Source organism: Podarcis raffonei, chromosome 7 (genome assembly GCF_027172205.1).
Source record: "Podarcis raffonei isolate rPodRaf1 chromosome 7, rPodRaf1.pri, whole genome shotgun sequence".
NCBI classification, from domain to species: domain Eukaryota; kingdom Metazoa; phylum Chordata; class Lepidosauria; order Squamata; family Lacertidae; genus Podarcis; species Podarcis raffonei.
This window is the reverse complement of record NC_070608.1, coordinates 81,569,091-81,596,975: the sequence shown is the minus strand read 5'-3', so window position 1 is coordinate 81,596,975 and position 27,885 is coordinate 81,569,091. Positions and strand designations below refer to the sequence as shown.

General features: G+C 40.5%; 1 protein-coding gene across 6 annotated transcripts in view; it reads left to right on the top strand.

Annotated features, from left to right (window-relative positions):
* SLC12A7 (solute carrier family 12 member 7) overlaps nucleotides 1-27,885 on the top strand; it is a 121,647-nt gene that overhangs the window by 15,148 nt on the left and 78,614 nt on the right. The window contains exon 1 of one of the 6 annotated variants that reach the window (XM_053397191.1): nucleotides 9,535-9,589. The exons of the other annotated variants lie outside the window; for them this stretch is intronic. Within the exon in view, the coding sequence (XP_053253166.1) occupies nucleotides 9,550-9,589 (40 nt within the window). The 5' untranslated portion in view covers nucleotides 9,535-9,549. Of the gene's footprint in view, nucleotides 1-9,534; nucleotides 9,590-27,885 lie in introns of those variants that run through there. 6 annotated transcript variants of the gene reach the window in all.

Sequence of the window (27,885 nt, the reverse complement as noted above, 5' to 3'; positions counted from 1 at the left end):
GCAGTACATCAAAAATAACATCCAGGTAATGCAAATAGTTCCTATCCCAGACAACCGTTTGCATAGAAGGGGACATACAGGTTATGCTAAACAAATGTTTTATAATGGGAGAGGAGTCACCTTTTCCATTTTTAGCCATGTACACAGAAAAGCTGTACCAATTGGTTGCAGGAGAGTCTTTATTCTTCAAACCTTGTGCCAGTTTTATTTTATTAGTCAACTTTTCCACATGTGCTATTTGCCGTACACTATTGTAGCAACTTGTCAGAGTTCTCTTAGAAATTCCTCTAGTATTTTTTATGACTGTGAGCCTGGCTGGCTGCTAATTAAAGGGAACTTATTAGAGGTTTGAACTATAAGTTAGTATTATCTCCTGTGATACAATCAAGCAGTGCCAGCTCTGGACATTTAAAGGTGTTTCGTCCTGTAATTGTTTTTATTTTAACAAATAGTTGTCCCAGAAATGAGCCACTATCCCACATGTTCGCCACATTTGTTGAACAGAGCCAAACATTTGACATCCTCTTCAACAGTTTGGTTAACAGTGAGGCTAAATTTGTAGGCATAAGATATCATTTTTATTTTTTTTGCACTATTTAAAGTACTACCTCTTTCATCAAGGTCAGGACATTTAAAAGGAAATCTCCCCCACACTGAAGTCAAGACCTCTTCATTAATAGTAATCTGCTAATCGGCTTCCCACATCTGCCTTAGACTTTCGCTGTATTCATATCTATTAAGATTAACACACTATTCTGTCTAGACACTGGACTCTGTTTTATCTTTGTGGCAGAGTCCAACAATAATTCATAAGGGGTAAGGTCCGTCAATGCCAGTTCCCTGATGTGGGTTCAACAAATAAAATTAGCAATTTGGTACCAAGTCAGCCTAGAGATTCTATGGTCCTTAATTTGGGATTTCAACATAACCCTTGGGAGTGGTTGAGAACAAAGTCAGAGTTTATTTAAACCTGCATTGTGGAGACGTAAGAAATTAATATGTCTGCTGTTCTGCATGAGCTCTGGAAAAATGTTAAGCACCAGCTGTTCCTTCCACCTTTTCCAAACCTGTCAGACCACCCTCATAATGGAGGTATTCTGTACTGACTTCTATACAGGGTACTTAATAAATATACAGTCAGTTCTCGAAATTCTAGCCCTGTTATAACTCTCGATTTGCAGCCATTATGCACCTATTTTGGCAACCAAAAAATGAAAACAAACTGCCTTGGGGCCATTTTACCTGTGAGATGCCCTTATCCCATATATGCCCCATCAGCTGCTTTGATCCTCGAAACTGGCATTGCCACAGGTCTCACATAATACTTGTATTGCATTTGTAAAAACAAAACCAACAAAAATCTGATCTTTTAGTGTTGCATCACCCACACTTCAGAACTCCTTGCCTACTGACATGAGGAATAGCGCCATACTGTCACAGTTCTAAATAGTAAGATTTGTTTACAAATTTTAGACACTGCATGGCCATTGCCTTCATGCTCTGCTCTGCTTGTTAAACCTTGCATTTCCAGTAATATCTGGCTGACCACAGTTAATTGGAATGTTGGGCTAGACAGACCTTGAACTTAATCAGGAGGACAATTCTTAGGTGCATGGCAGAGTAGCTGTTGCTCCCCCCACTGCCAGTATTTCTGTGCCTTTAACAAATGAGCGACATGCAAAAATTCATAAAATGTAGCTTCTCCCAATTTGGAGATTAAATGAATTAAAAGGTCACCTGCTGGGTTTCTTGCAGTTAAAAGGTAAAGGGACCCCTGACCATTAGGTCCAGTCATGACCGACTCTGGGGTTGCGGCGCTCATCTCGCTTTATTGGCCGAGGGAGCTGGCGTACAGCTTCCGGGTCATGTGGCCAGCATGACTAAGCCGCTTCTGGCAAACCAGAGCAGTGCACGGAAACACCGTTTACCTTCCCGCTGCAGTGGTACCTATTTATCTACTTGTACTTTGACGGCCTTTATTCAATGAATTAAAAGGTCACCTGCTGGGTTTCTTGCAGTTACTCAGCTGTTAATTACATAGAAACCTCTGTGTAAATAAAGGTAGCAACTGTAAAAACTTGCAAGGCAATAGTAATGACAAATGCATATATCTGCATTCAGACAGTGGAGGAACATAATTCTGGAGAGCTTATGACCTTTATTCTGACAAAGGCAGCTAGAAATAACCTGTTCACAACATAGATAATGGGATAATGACCTCATGTACAAAGGATCCAACATTACCAGCTGAGTCATTTTACCTGGCAAGGCTACTTTTAGATGTGGTAATAATTGACATCAGATGTTCTATTAAATACAATTTCCTTCATCTTTTTCAATAAGGAAAGTCATTTGTGTATATTAGGAACCCAGCAGCTAAGTCTGGATTGGTGTCAGTTAGAGGCCAGAGGTTTAGACAGAAACACTAGCTAGGCTTCACAAACAACTTCTTCCTTGCGGGTGTGGATTTTGAACGATGCTGGCCAATAAAAATGGCATGAAGAGGAACCTCTGGGAAGGAGGTGGAACACACAAGGCCAAATGGTCCAAGGCAATTTTGGTGCCTGAGCTGTGTAATCAAAACAGTACTCCCAATGTAAGGGCGCATTGTGAAATCTGAAGAGTAGGGTTTCAAGACACCTGGTTTGCGTTTGTTAGCTATGTCAATGTTTGTGACAATCCATCCTTCTACGTCTGTTTTCATTATCCTTGTTTAATCTAACCTTTTCAACTGCCTAAAATGTTTTGCTGTGCTTCAAATTGATTGTTATGTAGACACTTTGTATAGTTTTGCTTTTTTTGTTGTTTTTTTTACAATGGTAGTAGTATTGTATGAATGAAATTGACATTTTGTCCCATTTCATGGTGGCTTAAACCTGCCACTTTTACATTTTGCTTAATACTTGGGCTTGCCCTGGTTTCCTCTAACCCTCTAATTCAGTTAAACACCTGCTTCTGTCTTTTACACCGCTCTGAAAAAGATAAAATGGTGAATCTTTTTAAAAATGTGACTCTTAAATTAGGCCTACAGAAATTTTGTCCTATGTTACGAATAGCTTGCAAGCCATGTATTGTACCCCCTGTTTTGCAGCCCTGGACCAAAACAGGTGGTCCCTGGTGAGCTGCAAGCATCACACCTGGCTTACAAATTGCGTTTGGCTTGCTTGTTTACAAGTTGTGGTATTTCTAAATCCATGTTGATTGGATATTGCAAAAGTTGCCATAAAATAACCAGGTTGGTAATAAACCTTTATATTAGTCAAAGAAATAGAAGTTATGTAAAATGTAAGGGATGTTAAAGGCTTAGAATCTGTATTGAACTTTGAAATACTACATTTGTGCCAGGCTCCTCCTAGGGGAGGTCAGAGCAAGCTGTTTATCTTTGCAGCAGCTTGTGAGGTAAGTTAGGATGAGGGTGTGTGTGTCTTATTCAAGGCCCACCCACTGAGTTTCATAGCAGAGAGGATTTCTATGGCCCTGATCAAGAACTCTAGGCTAGATTTGCACAAGCTTTGGCCTACTGGATTGAATACAGGCTACCTGCTATGTAAGCCCACTCTCCGTGTGCTTGTTAAATGTGTTGTTTCTACTGTCTGTCTAGGACAGCAAACCTGCATTTGAGATGCAAGATATCTGTCAAAAATGTATGGCTGTCATTGTGCAGCCCCCACTGTAGTGCTGTGTCACAATCCTGGATTAGCATGAAGTCATGGCACAGGGAGGGGCGCAGAAGAGCAGGCAGAAGATGGAAGGCTACAGAGGGAAATAGTGGTTTTAAACAACAGCAGAGGTTTGAATAAAGGAGGGTTGGAGAGGAACTGAGAGGCAAAAAGTAATGATTTCAAACAATAGCAGAGAATTGAATAGAGGGAGCAGGGTGTGACATTGAGAGAGGAGAGTGGCAGTTTTACATAAGGTTTGAATACAGTGAGAAGGGAGTTAGAAAAGGCTCTGTTGTGCTGGCTTCTTTGTTATACCTACCTCTGCTATTTCTCCTGGTTAAAACCCACACTGTTTCTCATCACTGCTTTACTCAAACCACAATTTTTGTCTAGGTGTCCACCTTTGCTTTACTCAGACTTCTGCCATTGTTTGAGTACAAGAAGGAACAAACACTAAAAGGAATTTTTTTCCCCTGTTTGTTTTAAGCTTCTCCCACTTCCATACCTCAGCTGCCTCATGTGTGAGAGAGAAAGGATGTGGATCTCTCAAATATTTTATAGTACAGGATGGCCCAATTTTTCATACCAAGTGGGTTGCAAGAGTACTTCAACATAGAACCCATGGGCCGCACACTGCTTTGTCTTGCGCACATGCACAGTGTGTGGAGGGGAGGCCAAAAATTGTTACTCTCACACTGCATTCACACAGATGGCTAAGCTAGGCACAGGACTTTAGGAAGGACACGTGAGGCTTTGGCAGGGTCCTAGAGCCCTCCCACCTCCTTCCAAAATTTGGGAAACCAGTACCTAGATAGCATGAGGGCTGCAGTGGTGGGTGGAGAGGATGTCAAATGTTGCCAAGCGTTGGACTCCTACAATGTATTTCACTTTTGGTACCATTTGTTGTCTTCAACATGAAGTTCCAGATTCAGTGTAATAATTTAGAAAATATGTTTTATTAATAAGCAAACATGCAACCACTTTATTTGAGAGCCAGTGTGGTGTAGTGGTTAAGAGCGGTAGTCTCGTAATCTGGGGAACCGGGTTCGCGTCTCCACTCCTCCACATGCAGCTCCTGGGTGACCTTGGGCCAGTCACACTTCTCTGAAGTCTCTCAGCCCCACTCACCTCACAGAGTGTTTGTTGTGGGGGAGGAAGGGAAAGGAGAATGTGAGCCGCTTTGAGACTCCTGAAGGGGAGTGAAAGGCAGGATATCAAATCCAAACTCTTCTTCTTCTTAACCTTTTCTAATTGAGCAAGCTAATTGACATGCTTGCTCTGAAGTGTCTTTTCAACTTAAAGATACAATAAGCTGTATAAAGGTAAAGGTAACGTGCACAAAGGGGACTGCAGAATAGGAGACAGGAGGAGGCATGGAAATTGGGGGGTGGTTGGTGTGCAAGGGAGAGTTGAGAAAGTAAGGAGGAGGGTGAGGGGAAAAAGTGAATGTGCAAAGGGGGTTTCAGAAAAGGGAATAGGAGGCACGGGAGTGAGGTTGCAGGTGGAAGCAGGGGCATGAAAGGGTCTGAAGAATATAGGAGCTGACAATGACTTCACAACTGAGCAGAAGGTGAAAAGTGTGCTTGTTGCCATGTGGGTGGTGGATGCAGGAGGTTACAATGGGGGTGGTTTGTATACAGGGGCAGTTGCACAAAAGGAGGAGGCATGGACATGGGGTGAAGGTGGAAAGTGGGGAAGAGAAGAGAAGTGGTTTCAGAAATCAGTTGGGATGGGAAGCTTTAGGGTGTTAAATGTGGAGGGAGTGATAAGGGGAAGGGGTTGGTGAGTAGAGGGAGCAGGACCACAGTCTCTGGTACACATATAAATTACCATGAACCTCGTAGGCCATAATAAATGTGTTGTATGCTGCATACGACATGATGTGTCCTAAGTTACGCAGACCTGTTTCAGCTATCATATCACACAAGTTCAACACATCAAATTTATAAGCACATGCCTATTTTGCTGCATGAATGCAGATGATCTTGTTTAATGAGATGCTTTCAAAGCTCATATTCTCAAGACATTTTTCTCTTTTTAGATGAGTAAACTTTCTCCATCAAGTTGCACAGTATATAGATCTGGTGTTTTACATAACCGTTTCATAGCTGGCAATAGATGTGACACGTACGGATTACTTTCCAGAACATGATGCTATTTGCAGACAACATATCTAATATTGTAATCTCTGTGATCAGAGGCTAACATTTGTGCTTCGTTGATATTGCTGGAATATGTGCAAACACTATGCTGCTTAGATAGCAGATGGAAAAAAATCAAATCCCAGCTAACATACTAGTTGTGCCATCTGTGGTGTCAACTTTGATGTGTCCCTCCCCAACGTAATTGCTGTGTTAACATTATTTGAAATATATAATCAAAATATTTTGAATCGTCATTGGTAAGCCATTGTTGTTAGTATTGCTATATAGCATTGTTCTCCAGTTTCATTTTTATGCCACAAGTGGGTCATATGTGGAAAATCCAGGCAGGAATCTTAGCATTTCCAGTAAAAGGATGTTTGGTACCAAGTTTGGGATAGACCTCAGCCTACACGTAAATGCATTTAACTAAACCACTTAAAACAAAACAAAACTGAAAAAAGGAAGCTGTGATTTTGAGAGGAGTGTGGGCGCTTAATCCTTTCCCCATCAGTTTTTTCCTGTTCAAATTCAAAAACATCAAGCTCCACAAGCATAATAGCAGTCTCCAGCAAGTCACAAAGCTGTTTCCTAATAGGTTTCAGGAAATATCACATTTCAAACTGAAATCCGTCCAGCTGGACTTCAGACTTTCCCCCTCCTTTCAACAGATCAGTGCCCATGCTGTTTTCAATCTTCATGGTCCCTCATTAAAATGTTAGCATTTTAAATGCTGTAGATTCTCAAATAAGACTGATATGGATAATTAAGGAGCCAGGAAAAAGGTGTTTCACAGATAGCACGTGGTTACTTCCCCAGTGCTATAACTTTAGCACAATAAAACATCATTACCTTCACTAACAAAGTTAGATTTAACAGCAAATACCGAAAGCTGCCTTACTTCATTTCAAACCTTTGGTTACTGAGAGTCCTTCTAACTCAGCTCAGTCTTCTCTGACTAGCTTTCCATGATCTTTGGCAGAGACCTTTCCTACTCCTGTTGTCTAAAATATTTTCTCTGGAAATTGAGCTTAGGACTGTACAGAGCACTTGCTGTACCACTAATTTAGGGAGCATTCTCATGAAAATGTTATTGTAATTGGAACTGTTCTGCTTATGTTTTTGTGGGGTTTGAACCTATAACATTGGCCATTGGCCAATTAAATAAGTTGTGTATTATCTGTGCAGCAACAAAGACAGAACAGACTTGGTTTTAATAGGTTACTTTCAGTTTAGGGTAATCTGTTACGTGTGTTATGACAACTGTTAATGCACATTCATACTGATGGTTGTAACTTACCCTTACCCAGTGCTTTTTTTCTGGGCGTACTCATACCCCTAAACATTTTGTGAATCTTTCTGCTTTTGCCCATTTACTGTATTTATTTTTCCTGATTTGAATTATAAAATGGTGATTTTCTTAGTCAAAATGAAAGTACTCGTAAACATTTTTAAGAGCAAAAGCACTGCCCTCACCAAAACAGTAATAAAAAGAAACATGTTCTAAGCATAGTTACTTAGAATTGAGTCTTCCTGATTTCACATTTTTTTAAAATTTATTTGCTTATTTGATCACTATCTAGTTTTTTTCTGGTTGGGTTTCTTTTGGATATGCAGTCAGATAAAATATAAAACATAAAACATGAATATTTTGGGTCCTGTAGGAACTATATTTTAGAGCAGTGGGCTTCTTTGCTTCTGCAAAGGGATAAACTAACAGAAATGAGACATTGATGCTTTCTCATTATATTGTTTTGAAGGGTTTTTTTTGTACATGTAAAGGTTTTCAAGAGCAATATATTTCGAGTCCCTCAGAATTGTCATTTACAATCATTAAGATAAAGTCATTGCATGGTGATTTTATAACCTTTTTTTAAAGAAAAAAATCTGTTTAAAGTTTTGATTTATTTTAAATTAAATTAATCTGTGTTAAATAATAAACTCCCATGTGTTTCAACCACCCATGTGGGTAACAATTATTTATATTAATAATATTTCTGCATTGCTTAGAATGGTTTACATAAAACACAATAATATACTTAAAAGTTGGAAAAGATAAGATAAAAGTCAGAAAATTATAACCAAAACAAAATGAAATGAAGAAATATATCAATAATAACAAGAACAAGAACAGTGTGATGAATTGTATGAGCCAATGAAAGGCTTCTTAAATAGATGGCTCTTCAGGAGATGTTTGAACTTTACTGCTATTTCTGCCTTGTGTGGGAGGGTGTTCTAGAGAGTAGGTGGTACTACTGAGAAGCTAATTTTTGAGATGGCATTACTGTAGATGGCATTCCACCAGTTGTGGTATGGTCAGCATGGCTGTTCTAGAAGATCTGAGAGGAAGATCAGAGTTGCAATGGAGAGGCAGTTTGCTAGGTATCATGGTCTCAAGTTTTTCAGGGCTTTATGCACCAGTAATGAAACCTGTAACAAATCTGGGTAGCTATTAGACATGTAGAAATGCTTCAAAAGGTTAACAAATCACAAAGAAGACTTGAAGGTCTTCTCTCCGACAGAGCAACCTTTTGTCACAAATGGCTCCTTATATGAATTGTGAAGACTAGTGCTTCAGAACAAGTGTGTGAATTGGCCTTGATGGAAAACAAATATATTCCAACAAATAGCATTTGCCTCTTCCTCTGCCAGATCATTTCAAAAAGGAACTTGCACTGTTCCAAAAACTCTTTGCATTCAGATCGTCTTCTGAAATTAACTGTGTAGTCCTATGCATATCTACAGTACTCTGAAAAAGTCCCACTGGGTTCATTGGGACTTGCTCCCAATGAAACATAAAAGCCGTGCAGGATTTTTGCCTCTCTCTACCAGCTCTCTGTCTCCAAACTCAGCAGCAGTGATTCTTCTGGAGGCAAGTGGCCAGAATTCTCATACTACTGTTGCATGAGTATCTGTGAACTAGGGGACTAATCCCACACTGGCATTAGAGGAATGGAACAGAGTTTCAGACACTCTCCTGAAGACACCCAACCAGGGAGGAGATGTATGGGGAGTGTGGTTGCTGTGGCTAGAAGCTCCCATGTTTTCCCTGCCTCTCCAGTTTCCATGATTAGAGCCACCAAAATGCTGATAATAATTCTAAACCTCTACTGCTACGAGGAAAGTATCTCTGACTGATTGCTGCAGGATTTTCTCCCTCCTAGGTACTTTCCATCCAACCATCTTCCCCAAGAGGTCCCACCCTGCAGTTTAAGAGCCACTAAGATAATGTAAATTAAAAATCATTTACTAGCTCTTTAATCCCATGGATTTAGGATTAAATATTTTATCTACGTAAAGTATTGGTTTATGAATAGCATGCTGTCGAAATGATTGGATGCTCGCTGCTTTCATATCCACAAGGAGGGCTTGTGTAATGGAATAGCTTCAGAGACATCTGCTGCTGTAAAGAGCAAGTCGATTCTAGGTGTAATTTAAGGCTTTCTACCTGGCGACACTTGATGATAGAGATGTAGGCCCTGCCCTTACTTCTGTGTGTGGGGGATTTATCACTGATGAACATCTCTCTCAGCTTAATCTGTTGGAGAGTGCTGCTGCTGCTGCTGCACTGCAGCTTGGCTTTGTGTCACATGCATACTTTAAACTGCATGAAGCTTTGATGACTTGCTTCAGGATTAATCCACTACTATCGAGAGACAGGATTTGAGGTCTTGTACAAAACGAGAGAGCAACTGTCAGCTTTCTGCTCTTTCACTTTTTAACATTTGAAGAGTTGACTCCTGATTATGAACGAACGGGATTATGAGGAAGGTGGTCCAAGCCCAGGTGAGTCTTAATCTTTAATAAAGAAAAGAGAGAGAGAAAAGCAAGTGTTTTATAAACTGCTGGTTGTTCTTGCCAGCAGAAGTCATAGAAGCTTCTTCAGAGAATTAAGATACTGTTTTCTCCAGAGTTTTTAACATTGCAATATTTTCCCCCAGTTCAATCCATTTCATCGTATTGGAGTTTAGTAGCACTTCATTGTAAGGCAATGCATTTAATTTTAGTGATGCAGTATTAGAATCCTCTGTTACATAAGGCAGATTAAGTACTTTTCATTTTGCTCTTCAGTATAATTTAGGTAAACAATGCTTTTTATAGATACTTTTAAAAGTGATTTGGATTTTAGTGCCTGTTTTCAGGAAATTAAAGCTCTATCAGAATGTACACATGTGATAAACTTTTTCAGTAACCAAGCATCTCGTAATGCACTTTAATGATAATCTTAATGCTTTCTTGATTTTTGTTTTATAAATTAAAATTGAAATCCTGGAAAATGATTCAATGTTAAACACTTCATTGATATTAATTAATGCACTGGATCACTGAACTCTCCTTGTAAATTCTCAAGGAATGTGGGGACGCAGCACCTTTATTCAGGTGATGACTTTGTGGAGTCAGGAAAATAAAGGAAGGTACAGTTAGGACTGAGGTGGAACTTTAGTGGTAGCTGTCCCTTTTACTACATGCTGCATTTAACTTTGGATATTTAAGTTCAAGTAGGAGTATCAGGGGAGAACAAAATTTTATTGGTAAAATTAAGGGGACAAGCCATTCTCCTGTCGCCCTTCTTCCCCGGTCTCTACTCTCATCAGGAGCCTTCCTGGGCTAAGAAACTTGCATATGGGAGGACTTTTATGGTGTGTGAAGGGGAAGGACTGGATCATACTCCCTAGACTACAAGCTGATTTTTTTGGAAATTGGATTTGGTTTGTTAGGAAATATGAAATAACGGGAAAAGACTATGTACTGGATATGCACTCGAATATTCTGCAATGTTCTATCTATAGTTTTACAGGATTTTCATTGAAATTGTTGTGTTCAAAGAAAGTGATGGCTGGTTGCTTTATTCAGATTGGGGAAGAAAACCAGATTCAGGAACAGAGTCTCTATTTCCTCAGTATTGTGATGATCTTAACTATTCTTAAACAGTTCTCAAAATCTCACATGTGTGATTAACTGCGAATTATAAAGTGTAAGTAGTATGGGTGTTTCTAACATTTTTTGTGAACTATGTTTGGAGCCCTTTGGGGAGTATGAGATGTAATACAAAGCTAAATGTATAAAACAGCCTTGAAAGTAGAAATATTCAGAAACTACAAGCCCATTAAATATTCTTCTAGCCTTTCCGCTTACGCATATTCCTACATAAGGTCACTGTTACATGCTGACATCCAGAAAGGAAAAAGAAGGGGGAAGAGGTAAATAAATTTCTTACATTTTGCAAAAGCATCCCTTCCCTCGCAATTTCCCCTTGCCATAGATAACTAGATGAGCAGATATTTAAAATCCTGAAATAAAAAGGAACAATTCACAGAAATTTTGTGTGGCGGGGCTGTTAAAGTCTTACTCCTAGTGACAGAAATCAAACATGAGATACAGTTGATTTTGTGTGTCCTGATTCTATGATCCTCTGATATGGCAAATGAGAGTTCAGGATCGGGTGCTGTGTTGGCAGTTTTTACTATTTTAGTAACATTTAAAAAAAAATTATTTATATACTGCTTAATATCACCACAGCAGTTAATTTCTGCAGATTGGTGTGCTGCTGGTGTACTTTGTGCTCTGAAATGTATTGCAAATTCAGTGCATATATTGTGTTAATAAGGTTGTTAAGGTGGCTTCACATGTACACACCTTCCATGTTGACCTTCAGTGCCCTATAAAGAACTAATACGTATATGTGGTCAGAAGGTAGCCGAGGTCATAAGGTCTTTACCCAGTGCACTGTTCTCTTTCTCTCTATGCTAGCATAATAAACCCATTCCTGAAAATCCTAGGGTGCTTTTCAACTAGGTTTTAATCAGAGTATAACAGTTGAAATCAGTGATTAAGTTAGGTCTATTAATTTCAGTGGGTTTACTTTGAGTAGAACACCATTGACTTAACACCCCTAATTCCTACTGAAATGTTCTTTTACGTAGTGTTTTAGTCTGATTTACTTTTTTGTAATTAAACTTAGAGCTAAATGCATTCAAGAGAATGTGATTTGAAAGAACAGCTTTAAGTACATAAATTACTTTGTTGTCTGTTGTGGCATGATTTACTTTCTAGTGTCTAGCTGTAATTAGGAAAGTTTATGTTATGCTGAACTGTGTTAGTTGTGAAGGCTTCAACTTCTCTAATTTTTTATATACCTCTGTACACAGGTTGCAAAATGCATATGTAGCTTCACACAAAGCAGTGTTTGATCTTGTAGGTAAAATAGCAGACATCAAGAATACTTAAAACTGTAACTTGAACATATAGTTAAATTGTAAAAGAAAGCTAGAACTTTTCTTCAGTAGTGAAATTATACCTCAGAAAAGTAGCCACTAGATCAATGTGACTTTAAGTTACGACTTGCATGCAAAATACACTTTGACAACAGTATTATAAGCATGCCATTAATATTCTCGTACACACTCACACAGGTTGTAGCTCTGTTATTCTGTCAAGTCTGTGTATTTAGCTGAATAAATAAGAGACTGCAGACTAGTCACCTTAAACTTTTTAGATTCCCCCCTTTCATTTGAAACCTGAAGAGCTTCATTCCATGAGGATTCTAGTGGCTTAATTCTCTTAGGGGTGAATTAACAGGCCTTTGGAGTATTATAAGGTTCCTTATTATATGTGGGGGTGGGCACTGTACCAAATGATTCTGACCTGCCCAGTATTGTTAGAAAATTGGGGTGTGAGCATGACTCAATAGTACAATGTGTAATTTGTCTGAATACGCCTTCAAGGTGGATTTCTGGGTTCTTGACTGGTAGTTGCCTGAAGCTATGGAGAGCTGGAGACTTGCTGCCCCATCCTACTAGACAGACCCTAGGTCTGACTCAGAGGATCCCTGTGCTCTCATAGACACTAGTACAAAATATTAGTGGTAGCAGAGCAGTTCATCTAAATCGCTGAAACCAGGCTAGCTGGTTATACTTTTCTCTTGATACAAGTGTTGCCAATGCGGTTCACATTTGTGGTATAAATAAACTTTTTTGTGTCAAATGTGTGATCAGTGCTTGAAATCTGCCATTAAAGGGCAAAAGGCAATTTACTAATGTGTATGTGATATCCTTCCGGTATGTTTGAACCCTGGTTGACCCATGAGAAAGTTTTAACCCTAAACAATTTCTTATTTCTGTGCCTATAATCTCATTATACCTGGGTTCCGTGGTTATTCTTACGAAGATCAGGGTATTAGGGTTTTTTTTCAGATTTTGAAGGCTCGAGGCTGGTAAAAAGAATGTGAACCAAAGAAAGGAAAATATTTGTACATCACAGCACCTAACCTGTCATAATTCATGTAGACATCAATATATGTGTTGATATGTAGAGCAGAAATAGGAATGTTCTTGAATAAGGGGAAATGGCTCCAGTGAACTCTAGCTTAAAAGAGTAATAGGTTAACAAATTCATAGCTGTCAACGTTTCCCTTTTTTAAAGGGAAATTTCCTTATTCCGAATAGGATTCCTCGCAAGAAAAGGGAAAAGTTAACAGCTATGCAAATTGTACATAGCAGGCTTTAAAGAGAAAAAAAGAGTTTCTAGAAAATGTGCTATGATCTAATTTTTCTTCATAACAATTTGTGGCAGGCTATTATTGCTCAAATGATTTGCAAATGATGATCTGAAAACAAGAACGGGGAGTTAGCCTAAGGTCACTCACCAAGTCTGTGGCTGAGCTGGGATTTTGAATCGGATCTCTCAGTTCTGCCCAGTGCTACTGGTACTGTGTAGCAATATTTGGACCTTCCAAATAGTAATAGTGCGAGTGAAAAAGTTATTTTTGAAAGTGAAATTATTATGTTTGTAAAGCTGTTGTGAACCTTGCTTCCTTAAACTGTGCCAAATAAGAGAATCATCACAAACGAATGCAGTTAGTGTGATTGTTCTCTAAAGAATCTAAGATATTCAGGACTGTTTGTATAGCAGCTGTTAGAGGCGACAGCTTGACAGTTGATCCAGCGTGTGGCTCTCTGTTGGAATGTATTGTGGTAGCCCACTCCTATATTCACACATCTAGCATAAGAGGGAGAGACTTGAGTAAGAACTGATAGAAACATAGCCATCAGCTCTGCCTTTTTCATTATTCTGACAAAACAGTTGGGAAATGAGAAGTTGGGGTATGCCTGAGTCCAAGTAGAAGCTTCAAAGCTTTTAAGTACTGTACAGTACTAAGATCCAATAGCTGATGAAGATCTGCAGTTTTTAAAAGAGAGAGTTGCTTGTTGACTGGTGCATTCTGTCAACACCATTTAACATATTTGCTGTGGGAGCTGCACTGGCTGCCAATATGCTACTAGATGCAGATCAAAGATTTGCTTTTAAGATTTTAAGCCCTAAACAACTTGGAACCAGGTTACTTAAGGGTACCCCTCAGATTGGGCAGTACTAACAGTACTATATGCCCCAGGAGTGCATTAGTTTATACTAGAAACAAGGCTTTTAGGGTTGCATCTCCAACCCCTTAGAATCAGTTACCAAATGGAATTAGACAAGCATCTAGCAATTTGACATTTAGGTTTGACATTTGAATGTGTTTTTGGATAAGAAGACTCTCCTTGAAGTGTGAGCCAGTTGATTTATGGAATATCAGTTGTGCAATCTAGAAATGGTTTTACTGCTTTTAGAGTTTTTAGAAATTGTTTTATTATTTTTGGAGTTCATATTTCTAATATTTTATCACATTTTATCTTATTGTACACCAGTTCAATAGCTTCTGGCGTGAAGCAGTGTTATGCCCACCTGCTACACCCCTGACTTTCCTGTATTGAGCAGGAATTGAGCAGGTGTCAAGGGGTATTCTCAGCATGTTTGACTGAATGTGGTTAGAAGCCTCCTCACATTTGGAACTTTGCATTATCAGGATTCCTTCTGTGCATTTTTGGCCAAAGGCACTTAAAACCCGACTTAAGGCTTTTACGCTCAGCACAGGAGCCATTGCAGGTGGAGAATGTTTGGGCATGGCTCACCCACATAGCTATGCAGCTGCTACTGCTATTAAGCATTCAATGTTTAGGCTATCGTAAGACCAGTTATTATTATTACTGTGTTTAGACTAGGAGAATAATTGCTTTACTAAAGCCATGTAGTGAATTAATGGCTAAGCTGGGAGCAGCCAGCATTGAGGAGCTGTGCCCATGGAGCCACCCTCCTGACAGATATAAGCGTAAAAACTTTGCTAGATCATGCCAAAAGATCAGGCCCAAGTATTCTGTTACCACAATTCTAGGACTGCTAAGTTTACTCGGGATTGTTTGGTGAGGTACTTGTCAAAAGCTTTTTGCAAGTCTCAATACGCAATGTCAGCTGGAGCACCTGTATATATATATGCAAATTTACACTCAAAGAAGTGAGACAGGACTTGCCCCTTATTTGTTTATTTTGCAAAATTTATGTACTGCTTGATTGTAACAAAACAACTAAGCGGTTTGCAAAAAATATTAAAATTATCAAGAAAAACAGTTAAAACTATTTTTAAAAACTATTTAATAACAATTAAGCCAACAGTAAACTAAAAAGATTAACAAACTGTGAGAAATAGATTGTCATGTAGAAATAGTGGGGATGGGGGCTGCCACTGGAGTAGCGATGAGGAACTGAAAGCCCCACAAGTTCCTGGGAATTAGCTGTCAAGAGCAGTCTTGCACAGACGTATAAGATCAAATGCATTATAAACATACGCCTTTTTTGTAATTCAGGAGCATTTTAAAAACTTCTACTTGTATGTTTGCACAGTGCCTAGACCAGTGTACTGATCTGACCTCAGGAATGAGGCACCAAGTTTGCAACTATGGATGTTAGAATGCTGAATTTCTAGCCTCAGACCCAAGCTACATGTCATGGGCTGCAGACTGCTTCAACCATCCTTCACTTGTCTGCAAGTTTCCTCTCTCAGCGCTCTTTCCCTCCTGATGCTTTCTTTCAGCTTCATTCTCATACCAGCTCAGTTCCACTGGGATAAAAGCACCTAGAGGGAAGTGGTATGGCCATGGGGTGGGATTTAGCACACCCCCCCCCCCAGCCTGTGTGCTTCTTTGGTCTTACATCTTGCTCCTGTTGGATCAGACCTACCTTAAAATACTGGATTCTGTTGTCATCACATCTAGCCTGGGCTTTAGGTGTTTCATCTGAGTTTAGATTTCCTAGATGAAAGGTACTTATGTGTATTCAAAAAGTGAAGGTTAAAACACTAAGCTTTCTGTTTAAGCTTTGATTATTTAGTGATCAAAATATTTGTGCTGCCTTTCTTTAAATAGTGTGCCTCAGCATGCCTTTGTCTTCCTGTCTATTTATCTTAATGTTACTTTGCTTGGAACGGGTTGTGAAAGGTAAATGAAGATTATGTGTGTGGTGGGGAATTGTTGCTGTGTTTGACTCTTAAGATCCCAAATTGCAGACTTGCGGGCTCCGTCATCATTCCCAGTGCTGCCTCACCTCTCTGTTTGACATACAGCAAAATAAGAATGCTGGAGAACTCAAAAGTTTGCTTAGTATTTTGTGACTTATTGGATGGTTCTGAAAAAAACTCTGTGATGAAGGGGGTTGGTTAACTTTTTATATTAAAGATCAAATTTAATCAATATACATGATATAATGTCATGTTATTTAGTTATTAAAAAAAAAATACACCGCATTTATAATAATGGAAACAGGTTGCCAACTACTTGATCTTGTCTTGCATTGAGATTCATCGATGCCTTTGTTAGACATTTCTTGGTTTTGGGTTTTCTTATTTATAGGGTGAAAAGTTCAAAGAGAAACCAAAAGGTAAATGCTCCTGTTTGAGGCTTGTGTTTAGGTTTGGTAAAACCATCACGTAAAAAGCACTGCAAAACCTTGAGCTTGTTAGATATATTATGCTCCAAGACTGTTGCTGCAGGGCAACATAACAGTAGCTGTATAGAAAGTAGATAATCATACCTGAAAACTTTATTTTCAACTGAGGTTAAGCTCTAAAGCCCATAGCAATACATTAAGGCAGGCTTTTAAATCTCTGAATACTGGCAAGGTGCCAAAGTATGCACTTTACTCTCTGACCTCAGATTTACAAGGTCATGTTAACTATGCACTTATTACTGTTCCTTCCCTTGAACAATTTACTAATTTCAAAAGGAAGATCCACGGAACAATCCACAGTATCTTTACTAGACCAACCAGAATGGCAAAATGCCAAGAACAAAGCTTTCACATTCTCCAGATTTCTTCCTTACAGTATATGTTGAACAAAAAGTGGGTAGGTATCTGGGAAAGGGCAGCATGCCCGACAGCCTGCAATTTTCAAAAGTTTGAGGTTGTTGCAGATAGGGTTATGCAGATGGAATTAGATTAGTTTTATCAGATGTCAAATGAAGGAGCATCATGGCTACTAGAACAAAGAAGAAACCCTCCATTTTTCAAAATACAAATTCTAGTAGTTAGTTCTGACTCCATCACTATTTGGAATGCACAGATTCTCTGTGAGGCAGAGAACAGTAGTGAAGAGAATAATATAGTCTTTATAGTGCCAACACTAGAGTTTAGTTTTAGGTAGTATATTACAAGGTATGTTGTAAATAGTTGGAGGGGAATGCAATGTCTTTTAGGACTGCTGAAGGACATTTTCATGGCCCCAATATGTATGGTGAGACATGTTTATTGCTCTGAAAGATCTTCTGTATAGATGTGCAGAGTAGAGAGGTTAATGTACAAGTATGACTTCAGCAATGCAGTATTTGAAGAGATTATTTCTATTGCATTGTTTGCAGTACTCAGAATATGTCAGCATCTAACAAAGTTGATTGGCTCAATTCATGCCTATCAGTTTAAAATGAGGTCTACCAAATAGCTATTCTTTCAGGGTCAGCCATGGTAATTTAACTGCAGCCAAGCTCTAGCAGTTATGAACAAGCTCACCTGCACTATTTGTATGCTAATCTAGAGAGCCTTACATGAATTAACCAGATCAAGAGAATGGATCTTGACAGTCAGCTGTGTAATAGCTTAAAACTTAGGCTGCATTCTGTACTCCTTACTTGGGAGTAAGCTTCATTGATCTCAGTGGGTCTCAGTAGATCTGTATAGCATTGCATTGTAACTGTCTGAGCTGCATTGACAGGGTCCATGAATGTGATGCGTTGTAATTCAAGGACCCGCCACCCGCTTGAGGATAAAACCACATAGACATGATATGCTGTATAAGGTTAATGGGCTAAAAAAGGCCACAACTTTATTGATTACAGCATGTGAGAGGTATTGGCTTAGGCATTGGATAAACCACAGCAAGTGACTCCACCCCCTCAGGGAGGAGTGAGTCTATCAAGGGTTAACCACCAGTGGGAGGAGCCTGTTGACACAAATACAACTGAAAGTTCCCCCTGATGTCACCGGGGGTCATCCCATGGCCCTAGCCACTAGCAAGGGCGTTGGACAGGATCCACGACCGCCGGATTCCTTTACCCGAATACCCATAAAGTGGAGGGGTAGGTGATGGCCACACCCTGCCCTCCAATACACAAACATATTCCAATGCTTAACCGCCAATACCAAAAAGTTGTGACGATTTGCTACGAGGTAGGCGAAAAACCAAGTGGCCGGTGCCAATTTGCCAGTTGGATAAAAATTCCTACCTGGCCCCTTGGCCAACCAAGGCGACCGACCAACCACAAGTCCATAGCAATGTCAAGAACCAAGCAATGAACTAGAGGGAGGGTAGGTGGGTGATCCAACGAAAGGCAGCAGCACAATGGATGGGAAGCACTGCTGCAGCTGCGTTTTGAGCGGCAAAACCCCGCCCCCAAGCCTCCACCTGGTTGGTTGGCTACCTGGGGGTGTGGCGCGCCAGCCGGGATGGCTGGGCAGGGGCCGAAACGCCCCCTGCCAACACGGGAAACGGCTCCTGCTCACAACTCTTCCCCTCTGCAAGGAGGAGAGGCTTTGAAGTAAGTTGAATGTAGCTTTCTAAAAACATAACAAAGATTCAATAACTACCTGATCAGTAATTTTTGCTGATTTAGGTGGGAATTATTTCTAACCCAAGTGTATTTAGGAGCTGCAGTATTAATGACAAGTAACAACAAATGTTATATCAGACACTTTCTAAATAAAGGCACCACAATGCTGATGTATTTCAAACTGGAGCTCGTTCTTAAAGATAATTCTGCAATAAAAACAAATACCATTAGTACTACTACTAAACATAAATTTTAGAACTATTATGCCTATTCACACTCATCCTTTTCCTCTGAAATGTGTAAAAAAAATTTTTTTATACATGATCAGGACAGACTGGGTTTAAACAAACTGGTGTTCTGGGCACTTCTAAATTGTTTCTAGGGGAAGATAATTTGTTCCTATGGAAGTGATAACAATTTATGCTTTGAACCATGCTTACAATTGCAAGAAGGCTTCTAAGTATGTTTGGAAGAATGCATTTTGAAACCCTGCAGACCTTAGATGTGTGAACATTTCAAGAGGAGGCTGTGCACCTGGTGGTTCTGAGGGCAGGGCTTATACATGTATCCCTTTCCTGTGGAAGTTTTTAGCCCTTGTATACAAGGGGAAATCTGAAAAGACTATTGTGTCTTTTCAGTACACACTTAAACCCATCTCACAATTCAGTTTGGGACACTCATTTACAGTACAATCCTTATAGCTATAAGGGTCGGTTTTTGCATGGTCAAAAAATGTGAAAATTACTATGAGGTGTTGCTTCACGAGTCCTTTACTGAATAGCTTCCATGCAATTGTGTTATAAGTTGTAACTAACAACTGAAATCCACCAGAATGGAGGATTATTAGCCCCCAGCTTACTCAGTTACCAACATTTAAATATATCCTGATAATTTTTTAGTTATTTTAAAAATAAAACTATACACATTTTTATTAATGTGGTACAGTACTTGTTTTGCTCACATTTATTTGAACATACTTCCTGTGTTCTCATCAGAAAAGGTGTAAGAGCACACAAATCTGCTGCTATTAAAGTCTGTTGTTGCTGATTATCCAATAAGATGTTAAATATAGCAATCCTTGACAATTTTAGCTTTCCTTGGTGGAACTGGCAAGTGGCCAATCAATTAAACTGATTCTTCATATTTCAAGGAGCACCAGTATAGAAGATTATAATTGCTTCTAAAGTGGATGGTTCAACTTTGTTATTAAGTTGTGCTGGAAGAGTTCATAAACTATGTAAGATGCTTCTTGGATATAATAAACCCTAGAAACATTATGATCTTAATAATCAATCGTAAAACAATGTTCTCAAAAACAACCTTGCAAAAAGAGAGACCACAACAGCCTCCCCACACCCCTCTGTTAATCATTTAATGGACAGGCAGTTTCCATCCAAGCTGTTCTCTTGCCTAATGTCTGAGCTTGTGTGCTGCCCATTGCTGCTCATCTTGGCTGGCCTTTTAAGAAAACTAGAAGGTAATCTTGATTGACACAAGGGCTCCCCTCCACCACTCTACCTTAGAACCATCTTCCAGTAGGGCTTCTCTTTCTCTGCCTGATGCTAAGAAAAAGCTGGAGACATCAGCTGAGGAGGTTAGAAAACTTGGAACATCTCTCCACTCACAACTTCCTAGTATCACCCAACCCATTTCATTAGTATAAAGAGAGCCAGGTGGGTTGTGAGAGCTCCCAACAGGTTTGAGGTTCTCTGACAGCATTTCCCCAGGTTCTTCTGGGCAGGGTTCCTTTTTTCAGCCTGTGGAGTGGCACAGAGGTGGATGTAGAAGACCCATGGTCTGGGTAGGAGAACAGGCAAGCAAGGATGTAGAGGGCAGAAAGTTGCGAGCTATTCATCCAGGGGCAGCAGTACAAGTGGGGGTGGAAATGGTTGTGGGAGAATGTGAATTAATAGTATAGGAATGGAATGCTTTGTCTTCCAAGTTGAAACCTGTTGGTTACTGTAGAATGAGGCCAGGATATAAGCAATGGATGATATCCAACTTAACAGTTCTGCTGGTGCAAGGACTTTTAGTTGTGCAGTGGAACTTCTCCGCACTCAACTTTCCCCATGTGCCCTCTATATGCCCCTTAAATCTTTTTCAAAGGATTGGTGGAATCCCCAGAACAAATTTAGGGGGTAACTGGGAGAGGAGGGGTTGGGGAAGTTGCATTGCACAGCTAAAAGTCTTTATGCTAGTGGAACTGTTTAGTTGGATACCACCCAATATATTTTTCAGAGCAGACTGGCTCATTTGATTTTAGATTTTAATATGTTCCCCCTGTTGAGATCCATCACTATCAATGAATTTCAAACCAGCCATGGCAGTTTTTGCATCCCTTGCCAGCGTGGAAAATTACTTGAAGAGAAGGATCACTGATCCTTTCCTTTTCACACAATTTGCTGTGTGATGCATATATGCTGAGACATGGGAGCTTCTATCCTCACAGTCTGTTTCATGGTAGTTTATTGATGTGACAAAGGCTTGTTGATTTAATAGGATTTCACACTTTAGACCAAATAGCTTTGAACAGCTGGGAAATTTTTGCAACCTTCTGCAGAGTTTGTACAGTCGCCTCACTAAAACCCTAGGTTTAATATGCCTAGCAGTGGGTGATATTGCACAATAAGTCAATATACAAACAATGGTTACAAATATTTGGTGTATATTGCCACATATCTTTCTTTCTTTTTAGCTGCAGAACTATCACTTTTATTTTCCTAGGCTTCAATATTGCAATTTTAAAGCATGCCTTAGTCTCACTGGTTTCAACTGGGACTAAGTCAGGGCACTGATATTGTTGGTTATTATGGGACAACGGCCTCTGAATTCCAACTCTTGAATTTATATCAGATGTGAGTTGTGTGACTAACCACTGGTGCCTTCCAGATTCTGCTGCTTTACTTTGCCTAGACAAAAATATGTTTTTACAATATACCTGAAGCAGCTGGTGCACAATCTTTCACACAGGGCAGAGGGAAGGAAATTTCACAGTACAAGGGTAATGGTGGGAAATGCCCTTTTTTGGATCACCTACCTGTGATAAGTAAAATTCCCCAGATGATCCTTAGGGCTGGGCAGTGTTGGGTTTTCAACATCACGGTGTAGTGATAAACAGTGATGTTGAAAAAAGCTGCATTGGCCCCAACTGGCGAGGTGCTGGGTGAAACTGCTGCAACTCTCACCATGGGAGCTGAGGCGTTTTCACCCCAGCACCTCCCAGTCTGAGGCCAATACAACTGGTTCAAGCCTGCTGCTCAGCTGGGGGACAGGTGAGCTCCTGCCCCCAGCGGAGCCAGCACGCAACCAGCAGGGGACTCAGGGCGCCTTGGCCAGGCTCCCTCTGCTTTTGATGGCGGGCGGGCAAGCTACCTTGCCTGCTTGCTCCCCACTCCCCGAAGACGGACCAAGCCTGTCAGGCTCCTTGCATTTGACTGCCTTAGCCTTCGCCAGTGCGGGTGTGTTGCCTCTTTCTGGGGGGGGGGGTCATTCACCCCAGGAGAAAAGGACACAGCCCACCTGCTGAATTTCACAAGTCGTGGGGTGCAAAGCCACCCTTTCTGCATTTTGCGAGGGGTTGCTGGACAACTCTGGAACCACCAGCAGCATCAAAGACCCCCTACACCACCTAGCTGCCTTCCACTGGGAGGATGAGCTCCGTCTTTCTGGCTCAGCACACCAGGCCTTTCTCATCTAGGAGAGGCAGGCTTGCACTTCTCAGCTACACAGCCCTGATCCCGCTCCTACTCTTGTGCAAGCAGGAGCGAGGTCGGGGCTCTCTCAGCTGGGAAGGGGGAGCACTTTAACAGAGCCCCCATCCCACCACTGGCTCATGTGAGCCAGTGGTAGGTCAGGGGCTCCATAAAACTGCTTGGCTGAGGCGAGGGCACTCCTCAGCCAAGCAGATTAAAGATGGGCAGAGTGCGATGGCGGTTTCACCAGCGGTATATCGCTGATGAAACTGCTGCCGCTTGAGTCCCTCTGCCTCCAGCTCCCGGCTAGTTTGTTTCTCCCTCAGCGTGCTCAGCAGCCTCCATACGGGTCTTGCGTGATATATTGCCCAGGCCTAGTGATCTTACAGGTCTGTACAAGACCAGGAGGCTTTCAGGTTTGGGGCTCCTTCTCTCATAGACTCAAGCCAGCATAGCCAGTAGTCAGGGATGATGGGAATTGTAGTCCAACAAACGCATGCCGGCTACATACCAATCTATGGCTTAGAAATGTAATTTGAATTGGAAGTGTCATTAGCCAGTGGCAAGATGAGGTATTCTTGTGTAATCTTTATTTTATCTTGAGATAGGCGATATTTATTTTAATTTTATTTATTTTAAACATTTATATGTTGCCTTTAGAAGTAAAAAAATTCATCCAAAGCAGTTTACATAGTAAAATAAGAATACATCGACTGAAACAGAATAAAATAGCAACCCTAACATTCCCAAAGAACATTTCAGATAAGTTGTTCTATAAAATATAGCTGAGAAAATTAGCAATAAAAGATCCACACAGGTGAATAATTTACCAGTCCAAAAGCCACTTGAAACAGCTTTACGAAAAGATTGGACTGTACAGGACTTCCAAATGTCAACAGGTAGGAAGTTCCAGAGCAGGGGCTACCACAGAAATCGCCCTTTCTTTCATATTACAGCTCACTGATTTTTGGTGACAAGCAAAGGTTAAAACCAGTACCTTAAAATGGGCCCAGATGTGCAGTGGCAACCAGTGCAGCTGATAAGAGTGCTTTGTTTGATCTGGCCATCTATCATCTGTTGGGACTAGCAGTGGCATTTTCTACCTGCTGAAGCTTCCGAGCTATCTTTAAAGGCAGCCCCACGTGAAGCAAGTTACAGTAGTCAAGCCTGGACTTCACTAGGGCAAAGGTTACTGTGCTAGGCCAGACTTCTCTAGATAGAGACGCAGCTGACCCACAGGGCAAAGCTGAAGAAGTCCACCTCTGGCTGTTGATGCCATCTGTCAGCATGTTATTCAGAAGGACTCCCAAACTGTGAACTTGGATCTTCATGTAGGACCAGCTGTAAACCACCTGCTGGAGCAGTCAATGGCCTGACTCACAATTCCTCCATCTTATGTGGATTTAATTTTGATTTGTTTCGCCTTCTCCATCCCAATATTGCCCATGTAAGACTTCTACAGCCTCCCTGGGATCTGAAGATGGAAATGAAATGTATGTCATTTGTGTACTAATGACAGTGCGACCCAGACCTCAAACCATATAAGTGATCCAGGAAGATATCATTGTTGATGGTATTGAATATCGCTGAGAAGTCCAGGAGAATAATATAAATGGCAGCAGCAGGGACTTCATTGGATGGAATTTACAGAGAAACGTGTCAGTGACCCAAGATTAAAAATAAAGTCTACGTTGGAGTTCAGAAGACTGTTAAGTAATCCGAAATTCCTTGTTCCTATTGATGGGAATACTTATCGCACAATAGCAGAGCTGGCAGAACTGTCTAGGAATCTTAATGATTCAGAGTTTGTTAGCATTTGCAGATTGTCATGTGTTGATTGTTACAGTAGGTTTAGGCAGAACTCTGCAGCATTGGGGTTGGACAAACAGTGACATGGGGAAGAGTTGGGTTTAGAGACTTGTTCATTAAATTAAAATATTTATTCCCTTCCTTTTGCCGAATAGCTCAAGGCAGACTGCAGTAAATCTCAAAGTGCAATAAAATATACAATGCAAGAATATAATAAAGGTAAAGGACCCCTGACAGTTAAGTCCAGTCGTGAACAACTCTGGGGTTGCAGCGCTCATCTCGCTTTACTGGCCGAGGAAGCCAGCGTACAGCTTCCGGGTCATGTGGCCAGCATGACTAAGCCGCTTCTGGTGAACTCCGTTTACCTTCCCGCTGGAGCAGTACCTATTTATCAACTTCAGGCCTGTGGGGAAGATTTCAGTTGGTGAACAGGCTTGCACACAATCCAAATAATGCTAGCAATACTAATCAGTATTACTATCTCTATTTGTGTATACTGTATTAAAATTTTAAATCTGTAACTAGTACGGTATGAGAACAGGTCATAATCGGCTGCCAAAAAGCTGCTGTGATCACAGGTCTTATTTTACGTGCACTTACGTTGCTATTTCATACTGCCTACAGCTCACAATTTTGTATTTACTGTAGGTGCTGACATTATTTGTCTTTGCTACAGTCAAACGCATTCTTAAGTGTGCTTTAAGTCCCACTAAAAGTGTTTCACAATTTCCTTTGACCTCCTCTAGTGTTTGTGAAAGAGGTGCTTCAGAAGACAAGTCCTGTTTGCTTGTTGGCTGCTAAACTGTTCCCTTACTAAGTTTCAGGTAGAAATCTTGTTTCCTTTTACACCTAAAGTGTTGTGTTTTGAAGATGAGATATGCTATACCTTGTCACACTAATACAAATGGGCTAATGAGGAATAATCCTTCCTTTTCTGAGGATGTGTAATGCTGAGGATTTTTTAAATAAGATTTATAGGCTTCCTAAGGATAAGACTCATTAGGCTCAGAGGTCAACAGGATAGTCATGCTCTTTATTTTTGTTCTGTTTGTTGCAGGTGCCTGTAGATAAGGAAGCTAGGAAAATTGGTTCGCAAAGGATTGTATTTGTTTAAAATCATTTTGTTGAAAGTTAATAGATTGTTACTAACCTATTTGAATTAACAAACCTTCCTTCACCCCATCCAATTTGCGCAATTGAATTCATGTAAACCTGTTTTTAACACCTCCACTGTAGATAAAATGCTGGCCCTGTGAAGGAATTGTTGCAATAAAACATCAAGCAAAGGCTTCAGCTGTGTGTACTACTTTTTCTTTTAGCATTCGTGTCCCTTTCTTAGATACGAGGCCTAAATTTCAGTGTTATCTTTAGAATGGAAGACTTTCCTAATAAATTTGGTCACATTAGTAAATCAATTCACTTTGTTGTGAATTACAGAGGTTAGAAATGTTCCTGTAAACAAGTTGCTCTTTTTGCAGAGGACTGTTTCCTTTTTATATGGCATCATTCAACAATTCATACTACCTCAGTTGCCTCAGTATTTGTCTATGACATTTCATAAAGTGGGGTGGGGGCTGTGAGGAAGCGAGGACCTCTTCCCCCTTCCATCTTCTTTTCTCCATTTCCAGCCTCTCTCAATTTTTAGCCTCCCCTCCATTCCTGTGTTCTATTCTGCCCCTCTCTTTCCATATTTGTAATCGTTTTTCAACATTCTCAAATCAATTTTCACTTCAGGTAATAAAATGAGAGCATTTAATATTTGCTCGTATTTTCTGCAGCCCAAGAACTTTTCAAAACCCAAATTGAACTCGGGAGGCAAGCAATGCATAACTCAGAAGATGTTTGCTTGGCATCTGAGCCTGAAACCATCACTTTTTTAAAGGCAAGCCAGGTGGATAATAATCCAGTTAAAAAGTCTTGATGACCCTCCTTTGTTTTTGAAGAATGTATGTTATAGTCCTTAAGATGTTTTACTGTTTTTATTATTTCTACTTAACACTTGGGGAAACCCAGCCAGATGGGCAGGGTATAAATATTATTACTATTATTATTGACACTGCACCTACTAATGCTACTATCAGTTTGATATATTTCATCTTAATTATTTTGTGTATTTGATAGCATATTTCCTTAACCTTTCAATATTTCTATCATGTAATAAAGCCTTTCCCATAGCTATACATACATTCCCATAGCCGTACATGGCAATCTTGCTTAAGCTACGCATATAATAATAATAATAATAATAATAATAATAATAATAATAATAATTTATTATTTATACCCCACCCATCTGGCTGGGCCTCCCCAGCCACTCTGGGCGGCTTCCATAAAAACCAAAAATACACTAAAATATCACACGTTAAAAACTTCCCTGAACAGGGCTGCCTTAAGATGTCTTCTGAATGTCAGGTAGTTGTTTATCTCTTTGACATCTGCTGGAAGGGCATTCCACAGGGCGGGCGCCACTACCGAGAAGGCCCTCTGCCTGGTTCCCTGTAGCTTTGCTTCTCGCAATGAGGGATATGTCTATCCAGTCATTACTTGGAAGGAGTATCTCTTAGGAATCTGAAATAAACCATTTAGAGTTCCAGCATGAAGGAAATAGATATACAGGTCGTAAATACGAACACTGAAGTGTACCTATAGACAAGCAGGCAGAAATGCTGATTCTGACCTTTTAAAGCCCTGCACAGACTGGATGCTGCCTGTCTGAAGAAATACCTCTTAAATTATTATATATATATAGCTCATTGAGATTGTTGAGGGCTTTCTTCTGTGAGTGTACCTGCTTTCTATACAGAGACCTCTGTTAGGAGAAAGACAGGGAAAGTGTGTCCCTGTTACATCTTCTCGACTCTCAGCATTGTTCAATACCCTTGACAATGATATCCTTGTGCAGCGGAGTTGTGGGTGGGTGGGTGGCACTGCTTTATGGTGGTTCCAGTCCTACTTGGATGGATGTTTCTAGAGAGTGATGCTTGGGGAGAGTTCTTCAGCCCCATGGAGCCTTCAGTGGGGTTTCTCACTGTTCAATTTTATCCTCTAAATCTACATGAAACCACTGAGTTGGGGTCATCCGGAGGGTTGGAGTACATTGACAGCAATATGCTGATGACACTCAGCTCTACTTCTCCTTTACATTTGCAGGTGAGGCAGTGGATATGCTGGACCATTGTCTTGCCTCGGTAAAGGAGTGGATGAGAGCCAACAAACTGAAGCTCAATCAGATAAGACTGAGGCACTGTTAGTGGGTGGTTCAGAGATAGCCTAACAACTGTTGTCTATGGTCTGGTAACCCCTAGGTTTAGAATTACTGCAACATGTTATCTGTACAGCTACGTCTGAAGATGGTTCTGAAACTTCAGCTAGTGCAGAATTTGGTGGCCAGGTTGCTCACCGTGACAAGACGGTTTGAGCATATTACACAGATCCTGGTCCAACTGAACTGGCTGCCAATGAGTTTCTGGGCCCAATTCAAAGCACTGATTTTGACCTATGAAGCCCTAAATGGCTCAGAACCACAATACCTCAAGGTCTGCCTCTCTCCGTATGAACCTACCTAGACCCTGTTATCATCATCTGAGGACCTCCTTCATTTCCATCCTCCACAAGCAGTCCAGAAGGTGGCAACATGAGAACAGGCCTTTTCTGTGGTGGCTCCTCCTTT